Source organism: Fulmarus glacialis, unplaced genomic scaffold (genome assembly GCF_000690835.1).
Source record: "Fulmarus glacialis isolate BGI_N327 unplaced genomic scaffold, ASM69083v1 scaffold5516, whole genome shotgun sequence".
NCBI lineage: Eukaryota > Metazoa > Chordata > Aves > Procellariiformes > Procellariidae > Fulmarus > Fulmarus glacialis.
Genome location: NW_009217371.1, coordinates 51,911 through 62,544, shown reverse-complemented (window position 1 = coordinate 62,544; position 10,634 = coordinate 51,911). Strand labels below are relative to the sequence as shown.

General features: G+C 45.7%; 1 protein-coding gene across 1 annotated transcript; it reads right to left on the bottom strand.

Moving 5' to 3' along the window:
• Positions 1–1,959: 1,959 nt before the first annotated feature.
• On the bottom strand, positions 1,960–10,262 carry LOC104070428 (cytochrome P450 2D17). Its single transcript, XM_009579635.1, has 9 exons — positions 10,050–10,262; positions 8,095–8,266; positions 7,213–7,365; positions 6,411–6,571; positions 6,109–6,282; positions 4,139–4,280; positions 3,329–3,516; positions 2,268–2,409; positions 1,960–2,138 (listed from the first exon to the last, which is right to left on the bottom strand). Exons 1-9 carry the CDS (start codon positions 10,260–10,262, stop codon positions 1,960–1,962), a joined length of 1,524 nt encoding a protein of 507 aa, XP_009577930.1.
• Between the last annotated feature and the right edge of the window lie 372 nt (positions 10,263–10,634).

Below are 10,634 nucleotides of genomic sequence, written 5' to 3'. Positions count from 1 at the left end.
ACGAGGCAGCAGGGCGCCTCTCGGCAGGGCGCCGTTCTCTTACCCGTGCTGTGACAGCGCCTGTCCCCGGCTCCCAGAACCAGCCGGTTGGCTTTTACGGCCATTTTTGGCTTGGAGGTGCTTTCCCCGTCCCGATTATCAGTGCTATATCTGTATTTTGCAATACTGTATTTGTTCCCTTTTGCCTGCAAAGAGCTACACCAGCTGGTGGTTGCACATGCAGATTGACTTCCAGCGCGCTCTTGCATGCTAGGAAGACTGTCTCTGCTCCCGGTATACCCATGCTTTGTATCCAAATACATGATTGCAGGAGTAGTTTCTGTTTAAAGTTTAGTTCACTGACCGCTTCTTTTTAAAAACACTTATGTGTCTGCTGGTAACTATAAACCCAAACATGTTCAGTTCAGTCATTGAACCAACCAGAAAAGATCTTGGAAGAAACGGGTGGGGTGCTGGCTGTAAGGAGAGAATTGTCAAGTGAGTATCTGAGGCAGGTCTGTGAGACAAACGCAAAGCAGAGGGTCAAGACAGAAGACTTTTCATATCACTTTTATTCTTTCAGATTATTTTGTAGATGAAAAGCATAAATTAGTAAAAATCTTAACAACGGTATTAATAGGTATTTACATAATTCAATAGCTTTCATAGCTTCCCAAATTACTGTTAGAAAGATAGATATGAATGCACTCAGTTTCAGAGATTTTTTTTTCAATTGTGATTATGCATAGAAGCTCCTTTATGCTATCGTCTTTTCAGCCACGTGGTTAAAAGGTAGTTACTACTAATCTAAACATCAACGTATCTTAACACCTTGCAAAACAATTTGTCAGGAATATTGCAGGAAGAAGGAGAGAGGTAGCTCTGAAATCTACAGCTGTACTGTTTCAAACAGCGTAACTCCATCCCTTTGTGAGTTCCAAACCTGCCCAAGAGCTGACTTCATGTAATGCTGAAAAAAGTAGTTTTCAGGAACTATTTAGATAGGAGATGGTAAATCTAGACACCAGGATTCCTCTTAAAATATATTTATAGGAATTTCTGTATTTCACAAATTACCTGCTTCTGTGGCTGAAACACTGTACGGATTATTTATGTACTCCTTGGTATTTACTCCTACTGGAGGCATAGTGTGACATCAGGGTTGTCAGGCATTTCTCTGGATTAAAACTTACTTTCTTTGGGGCTATAAATGAAGGCAATGCAATATGTGTGCAATAGACAGGAATATGCAATAAACAGGAAGGAATGAAAGGGATATATATTTAATGGATGGTAAGATTTTTCAGGAGCACCACTCTGAAACTGCATTTGAACGTCACCTTGTTGTCGGAGCTGAAGCCCTCTCCTTGCCCACCAGCAGCACATGCCAAATCAGCTGACAGGCCGTGGATTGTTTTCGCAGGAATCGAGCCAGAGCTGGACTCCCCTGAGCACCAGGCAGAGGCACATGCTGCTGTGGGACGGCACCGCATGGGAGGCAGAGCGTGGCTGGGTGTGCAGTGGGGCTAACAAGGAAGGGAGTGGGTCAGGAGTACCTTACAGATTTTTCCAAGTTTTTTTGCTCCTAGAACTGGCAAGACCCTGGGCTTGTGTTCTACCAAGGATACCCTTGTATTTCAGTAAACTAATTCAGGACTAATAATTCTTTCAGTAGCTGTGTGCTCAGTGAACTGCTTCTGCAACCGATGAGAGCCCAAAGTACAGCAGAGCTGGCTGATTAGGCATGTATGTACTTGCAAACTTGGATTGTCATTCGTAACTTGCTACGGCTGGGTGATTCAAGATCCAGGACTGGAATTAAGCTAAACTATATATTGGGCCAGGTCCCTACTTTACACAGCTGGGGACATCTGCACAGACTTGAGAGGTCTTGAGTGGAACCTGGCATGATCCTGCCTGGACCTGCAGGTGGTGTTTGCATTGGTGGTGGTCTCTGAGTGAAAGGAGAGTGGTGTGCGCTTATCTTGGGACAGCTTGCACCTGGTATGGGTGTGGGGAGTTCGTGAGGGCAAAGTGACCATCCTCCCGTGGCCTGGGCTGATCCTTGGGGAGCACGAAGGTGAATTTCTGTAGGAGATTGGTAAAGAAAATAAAGAGCTCCATCCTGGCCAGCTGTTCCCCCAGGCAGACACGGCGACCTGCAAGAGAGGGAGTAGAAAGTGTCTGTGAAAGAGGACATTAAACCATGCTGGAATCGCTGCGGGAGAAGCAGATCACCCCTCCTGCTGTGCCTCTGACTTGCAGCTGGATCCTCCGCTCAGATTTACCTGCTGAGAAAGGCAGGAAAGCCTCTGGTTTCACAAACTGCCCGTTCGCATCCAGGAAGTGTTCGGGGTAAAACTCGTTTGGCTTCTCCCAGACTGCCTCATCCTTCAGCACGGAAGACAAGTTGGTGATGATTGTTGTCCCCTGCGCTCCTCCACAAGAAGAAACAACTCATGTGAGAACAGCAGCATTATCTTGGCACAACAGATCAGTGCTGATCCCTCTTTGGTCCGTGTCGCCCATCTAAGAGCAACCATCGTTTAGTGCTTCAGAATAAGGCACCGATCTCCTCTTCTGTATCTTATTTAAAACAGAGGTAAAGCAGGGCACTTTTCCAATGACATACTCTGAAGCATCTGAACTTTTGCAATTTGTATCCTTACAAAGGCCATTGCATGCAAATGCCAGTTTCCTGGTTACACAATGGAAACAGCCTCTGCTTCTCAGATCATCCTGGACTTGTTTTATAGCTGGAGAGAAAAAGCTGACTGACAGACTTTAAAGCCCAATTTTCGCAGGGGCCATGGGAAATTGCAAAGCTTTCCTGTCAATGTTCTAAGCTAGAGGAGATATTGCAAGGCTAAAGAAAAATCCCAGGCTTGCATTGCTACCAGTGCTGCCAGGGCAGCTGCCTGTCACAATGGCAATGGACTGAATGCCAGTGGCATTTGAATAGCTTCAGAGATTAGAGTTTTAACTACTACCATCTTAGGAGAGCCAGTAAACTGGTGTCGTGTGCCTCCAGAGAGCCCGTTAGGCTCTGTTACTTTCTCCTTCCAACACAGGCAGGGCAGTGGATGTCACAGTTCATCGAGAGGAAGGCAAACCTTTGCACTGAGCTGGCACTGCAGCTGGGTTCCCACATAACCAGCACAAACCTAGAGCACAAATGTGACCATCTGCTTGGTCTTAGCATGTCAAAATGTCCTACTTTGGTGCTCGCTGGTGACTGTGATTTGGGGCTGGAAGTGCAACGCTGCAGAGTTGCGTGGGGTCACCCACACCCGAAGTGTGGCGTCTGCACAGGGAGAGGGTGCTGTATTGCCTATCTGGCCACGGTCACCTTGGGAATGAAGAAGCCTTGCAACTCGGTGTCCCGGTACGTCATATGAGGTAGTCCAATAGGAACGACATCTCCGTAGCGTTGCACTTCATGGATCACAGCATTGGTATAGGGCATGCTCACTTGGTCCGCCATGGTGGGTGATCTCTCTCTGCCAATCACCTTATCAATCTCTGCTTGGACCTTACCTGTAAGCAGCACAGCTAAGGAATTAGAGCGCCCTTAGATAAGCAGAAGGGGCTGGTACAAGCTGTAGGAAAGCCGGTGGCATGAGATCGGTAGACACTGGGTGAGAGCAGGACAAGCAGTTAGAGAAAGGAACAGAAACTAGAGGGGAATGCGCTTGTTTTCAGTTGCTCAGAGCCATCTGTATAACTATTCTTTGTGCACAGTGTCTTTAATAAAGGTCTTGTCACGCAACATGCTACCTTACCCCTCCTCTATGCAGCTGAAAGGGTACCTGGGCATGCAGCATTAGAGAATTAAAACAGATTAGGTTCTATTCCAAATATAGGAAGGCGGGTACTCTGGCCATTGGAAGTCCCCAGGTAGCCTTCAAAATGAAAAAGAGAGTGAACTTGCTCTTCCAACTCTACTCTTTTCATCAGGGCTTCCCCCTGACACTGGGCCCTGCCAGAACAGCTATGTTTCTCCTGGATGTGTTTCTCCTGGTTTCTGCTAGACCAACAATCACCAAAGCTGTTCCTCATGGCAAAATCCCCAAACCATGGAGAGCAGATGTTCAGTCTCCTCGCAGAAAAATGAGGGTCGAAGGGAACATGTCACACCTCTGCCTGTCCTCTCACTTACTCTGTATTTCTGGGTGGAGAAGCATGTACAGAAACGCCCACCGGAGAGTGGTGGAGGTGGTCTCAGAACCAGCTGCAAACAAGTCTGCGGTCACCAGACGAAGGTTGTTATAGTTGAAACCGCTCTCTTCAGCCGCCTTACCCTGTAGAGAGCAAACAAGTGGGTGATTGGAGCTGGTGTACTTGCTGGGCGAGAAGACCATTGTTCCAGAGAAGTACTGAGAAACACTAGATCCATTTTTGCTGACCAAGAAGTTCATTGGGAAAGTAGAGTACAACACGGGCAATGATCTGTGTATGACTGATGTACTTCGGTAACGCTGTTACCTCCTGTATTTGAAGGTCATCAGTCAGCTCCCACATCCTGAGAGATGAACGCTACACCTGCCTTCAGGACAGAAGTGAACACCTTGTGCTCTCAACTCAAACAGACAGCAGGCCCCTGCCACTTGCTGTAACATCCTCCCCCAGAGGAGGTTGAACACAGTTAGTCAGGTTTGATCAGATCATAAAACCCATGCAGTAGAGAGGAGGCTGCATTGATGTGGCAAATGCAAAAATTAACAGTATTTTGAAGGGGTTATCTATAGCTATGCTTTGCAGATTCTTGCTGTTTCTACCCTGTTATTTTCTCACAATCAAACAAAAAAAAAAAAGATTAGGGTATCATTGCTGCCTATTAAGTCTGCAAAACCAATTTCAGCAAAACTGGTCTCTCATCCAAATGCTAATTGAGCTCAAATTTGTTAGCATATGAGATATGACAAGCTCTCTGCATGAGTTCATCTACTTGTCTTTTCTAATCCTCTTTATACTTCCCTTTCCTAGGGACTAGCTTCTGTTAAGTTATTCCATATATTTTGATGCTGTTGTAATATGGATAGCAATTAATAAGGCACTTAAGACTCAACTGTTATTCCAATAAAAGATCTCTGGCAAGGGAGCTATGGGGCTGACCTGACCAACATTAACCCAGTAGAGGGATTTATCAGACTGTCTTATCAAGGGGCCTTAGTGAACAGAAGAGAGACGTGACAAGAAGCAACATGATCAGGCTCACATCCACCCCCAAATAATACTGCTCAGTGCAGAATAACGTAGGTCTCATTGCCCTGCCCGTACGAGCTGGGGGGGCTAACACATGGACTGGAGGTGCCCGGCGCCTGGAGCACGGCAGGGTTTCTTATGCAGAGCAGCAGACCAGCCTGAGGACTCAGATGGCGGAAGCAATTTGCAGGCAGAATTTGCTACTACTGCTCATCTGGCATTTGAAATTTAGTGAATCCATGTGCAGAAACATATGGTGGATGGATGGACTGACGCAAGTACCTTTGATTTTATACTGACTTCATGCCTGACTGAATCAAAGAAAAGACTCCTTTTAATTTCAGTGAGGTTTAGATTTAGGCCTTCATCTGATCTGTAGGGAACTAGTTCTTAGCAAGCAATTCAAAGACACACATCCTGTGTCTTTCCAAGTCACAACTTGGTTTAAAGGCAGGCTGCAGACGAGGCAATGGTACCAAAAAGCCAATCTGTTGCTGCTGTTTTGTAGCTGATTTTGAGACATCGGTCACTGAAGCACAGACAAACCCAGAATTTTGCATGTTGACTTGTCCCCTGGCACAAACTTAGAAATATTAGTGACTTCTCAATTATTGCCTTTTAAATGCCTTCAAAATAGCGTTGGCTGGAAAAGAATGGAGCTGCCGGATACTGAGGGGAAACAGAATGTAGCAAACAGGGACCAGAACATCAGCAGATAATATGGTCTCTTAAGACGATAAAGGAAGGCACAGCATGAAGAAGTTAATACCTTTCTTCTCAAGATATAACATGGAATTAAAAAGTAGGAAATTAGCTAGTAAGGGGTTTTATACAGCTTTATGAGGAAAGTCAGCTTCTATCAACAAGCTTAAACAGGCAGAGGAATTGCCCCTGGACCCTGAGGTTCTGCTGGTGTCACCCTACCTTCTCCATTTCCTTTAAAAATGCATCAGTGAAATCTCGGATGTAAGCAGGGTTCCAGGTCTCCATGTGCTTATCTATGAGCACGTCTATGAAGTCCATGAACGCCTTTTGCCCTCGAAAGACTTTCTGTGACACTCCAGGGATGCGCAACAAAATGGGCACCTCATTAAGAAGCTGGGATGTCAGAACCAGAGAGAGAGAGAGAAGATATTATGTGATGCAAAAAGAAAAATAATGAAGACACAATGCTCTCAAGCAACAGAGGGCAGCTTCTTACAGAACATATTACGCTCTTGGTTTACCTGAGGCAGGAATCCAGCTTCTTCATTCAAGGAGTTTTCAAACAAATGTAACAGCTTGTTGAATGTCTCGTCACCGTAGTCAAAACGCTCTCCATAGATGGTGCTGCAGATCACGTTGCAGACAGCATTATTTACAAGAAAACGTAAATCCAAAGGACGACCTAAAAATGGAAATGGAGACCAAGCAATGAAGCTAAGCAACACCAAGCTGTTGGACCTCGGTTGTCAGCAATGAGAACACACAAATGCCTCCTTGATGCCTTCAAGAGAAGAAGCCCCCAAACCTCTCAAAGTACAAATGCATCATACTAGGAAGTGAAGATCTTCTCATCTCCTACTACTATTTAGTTGATCCTTTTTTAAAGGAGAAAACTCCCAAGAAAAGCTGAGTTGCAGGGTTGTTCTGTGACTTGACAGATAACACTTTGTTTTGTGTCTAGATGACAGGCGATGTGCCATGAAAACTCTCAACTGCACTTCTACTACATGTGGTAATATCAATATGTTCCACTGAACTTCATAAAGGTAATAGTTACCCAGGTCTGGGAATAATTGTATTTTACCTGTTTATTTCCATTTGTTTCCTGTTTCAAACGGATTAGTGTTACAGTAGCCCCACAGTGTAAAGTAGAAGTGGCTTCAAGGTAGAGCAGGGTCACTAATGCACATAAACTAGAAACATTGCATTTGCTTAGGAAGAGAGCACTGTATGCAAACAAGAGTGGCTGTAGTATTACTTCTCTCTCTGCGTCACTGTATTGCCTTTTTCTATTATTTCCCCATCCTTCTGGATGTGACAAACCTGCTTCAGAATTGACTGCAGAGCACAGAAATCCCGCTTCCTCCGTCACTCGCTCCTCCAAGGATTTCTTTCCCATCCCAAAGTTCCTCAAGGTAGAGAGCGTGAATTTTCTTAGCTCCTTCCAGACATGCCCGTATCTTGCTACAACGATCCCTGGAATTATGGATGAGCAAGAAATGTCAGGAGCTCTGACCCGTACATCGAGCAAAGTTCGCTGGAGAATAGCAAATCTGAGTTTGGAGGTACAGGTCTGTATGGGTAGATGAAAGAGTCTGATCTTGTACAGCTTGTTCCTACAGCAATTCTAAAAACGGATTACTGCATGTGCATGGCTAGCAAAGGTGGAGGGGGGATTCAATGAGAGCAACAAGTGCTGTTAAGGATAAAGGAATCACTCCCCCAAACCATTCAGCATTGCACCCTTAGCTTGTGTGAACTCGGTAGCAGGTTGTGCCACCGCACAGGAGCTGAGGATGAGAGATGTGGGCTGGTTACTGGATAATACTCTGTCTTGGAAGAAAGTTACCACTTTCTTTGTGACGACAACAACATGCACGTAGTGTGTGAGCATATGCACTAATCACTGGGTGTCGGGAGCTACGAGCTCCAACACTGGCAGGGAAGTTGTACCACTGATAGTGTCCTCACGCTGCTGAAGAGGTGTGTGCTAGCACCTGGAGCTGTACTACAACCGCTAAGAGGAGCCCCCTTTTCATCAAATCTGATTTTGTCACCACCAAAGGGCAGCAGACATAGAAGGAGATTGACCACAGGGACATGAGAAGATGGCACCATACTGAGAAAATCTTCCATCTACCCACCATCTACCCAGTCCTTCCTGTGCTAGTCCCAGCAGGGAATGTCCATTTCCAAGGGACTTGCCTTCAGATTTATTTCCGTAGCCCAGATGTTCATATACTGGAAAGTATGGCCGGTCAGCAAAGTCCTCCGATCTGTGGACCAGGGCTTCCTTCACTGTTTTATACCCATTCAGTACTACCAGGTTGGTCCAGCAGTTCTGGAGATTGAAGACATTTCCAAACTTCTTGTGAAGCTGCCAAGATAAAACAGTACGTCCCTGAAAATGAGCTGAATGTAACGTCAAAAATATCACCGTATCTTTCCTTAGGGCCTTTACTATTTAGTGATTTTTGAGGTGCTTTTATTAGGAGACCTTCAGCTGATCTTTGACCTTTGTCTTTGCAGTGCAACAGCTCAGAGTGGTGCCAAACAGCAGCTAAAGCAGGGATCAATGCTCTGTGAGTGGAAAGATTTAGAATACCTGTCCTGGCCAAACTGACAGGTGCAGTGACCATTGTGCAAGTATTTTGGATTTTGTCTGACAACACAAGGTCAAGGACCTTTTTGGGGATTTTCAAAGGCTGCACGCTCAACAATTAATTATGTCCTAATACTTGTATTTATTTTGATCTGAAAGACTAGGCAAGTTTTGAGATAGTCTAATTCTGCTAGAAGGAAATATTGATGATAATGTGATATGTAATTTTTTTTTTAATATGCATTTGTTCCTAAAGATCTACCCAGAGCCCGGTTCCCAGAAACACCGTTGGAAGAGGCAATGCCACACTGGAGTTTCAGGTCAACTTTCTCCCTAAAAAAAGCGTACACATCTAGTAAGACTGGTAACTGGCACACACCCTACATCTGTTGTGATCTACAAGAGACATAATGCTGACAGCAGGGTGGCTGCACAGCTAAGCCTGTCAGCCATACACTCACCATGGGAGCTTGCCATGGAGCTAAGTCTCCTCTAGGTAGACAAGCCCTTTGACTGGACGTAGACTCCAGGAAGGCAGGTCGAAGCTCCCCTGCTAGTCAGTAACGCTGCACAAAGCGCTCAGGAGCATGTTGTTGGAAGACAGTGCAATAGTAGCAATGCTCCACAGACTGTGCTCTGTTTTCTTTTTCTTTTTTCTGTCTTCTTTTTTTTTTTTTTTTTGTTAAAAAGCTAAGCGTTTTCATTTCTGCACGTACTTAAGACTGTATTTGCACTGGGGTTGGAAAGGGAATTAGCACTTCACTGGCACCAGAAATACATCATTAAAAGTGATTACTGGTCAAGATTGTGGTTAGCATGACCCTGATGTGATGTGATATGATTTTAAAATGGTAATCTTTTGGATGATATGCAAGCAAATAATACAAATGCTATATTTAGTTTCTTCATTTGGCAGATTTTGGACAGACAGCTGAACAGTGCTGTCCTAGAGAAAAGGCCTTTAGAGTTTGCAAACTGAAGCACAAAACCCCCGTGGTTTATCTGCTGCAAGCTGTGCTGCGCTTTTCCTTTGAGAAAAGCTAAGCCCTGACTTTGAATAGGAATGCTACTGAGATTTTGGGCATTGCTGCTGGGGCAAATCCTGCAAGCTGATCTCTTTCAGCTGGAGCTGTCACATGCCTGTAGGCGTGCCTTAAGTAACTCGCAGAGGAGTCTGCCATTCCTGCAGCCACATCCCCAGCCCACAGATACTTGCTTTTCCTCCCTTGTTTGTACATCTCCCTGTTCCCCTGCTCCCACACCTGCCCACATGTTAAGTTGGTGGCCAGCTCTACAGCAGAGCAAGCATCATCCATCACTGGGGGCACAATAGGATCTCCCACTGAGATTGGGAGATGGAGGCTGGCAAGTGTCAGTGTGTGATTATCTGTTTATCTGTATGGGCCAGGTCAGCGTCCTTGGGCATGACTTGCTTCATCCTGGACTTTGAAGAGGGCATTGGCCTTCAGCTTTGTGCAAAGATTGTGCTAGGGTGTCCCCACCCCTCCTGGGCCCACGGTTGTGTGAGAGGAGCTTCATTGTGGGGGCCGGCACTCACCTGGTTAAAGGAGAGGTGCGGGTTTCGGAAGTCAATGTACAGCATGGTCCCAATGAATGGCAACGACACTGGGCCTGGGGGGTAATGGCTCCACTTCTTCCTGCGCTTCATGAAGTCAAGAAGTAAAGTAAAGACCGTAAGAAAAACTGCCAATATAGAGATGTTGCTCCAGCACAATGACAGCTGAGACCCCAGCCACGGGAGCAATGCCATTTCGTAGCCTGTCTACTCCTTGGTGTTCCTCTTTTGACCCAAGACTGTTTCTGCCTCCTTTTGCCTTCTTCTCTTCTCTTCTCTTCTCTTCTCTTCTCTTCTCTTCTCTTCTCTTCTCTTCTCTTTTCTTCTCTTCTCTTTTCTTCTCTTCTCTTTCACTCTCCAGACAGCTCTTCTCTTCTCTTTTCTTCTCTTCTCTTTTCTTCTCTTCTCTTTTCTTCACCCTCTTTTTCTGTCTCCCTGCTCCTCTCTCCCTGCAGTTGCTGGCCTGTGGATGTGGGACTTGGCTCAAACCCGAAGCTCCTCCTCTGCTCAGTTCAGCCTTGGGGGAGTGGTGATGAGGGTCATCCCTCCTCTTCCTCCTCCTCCAAA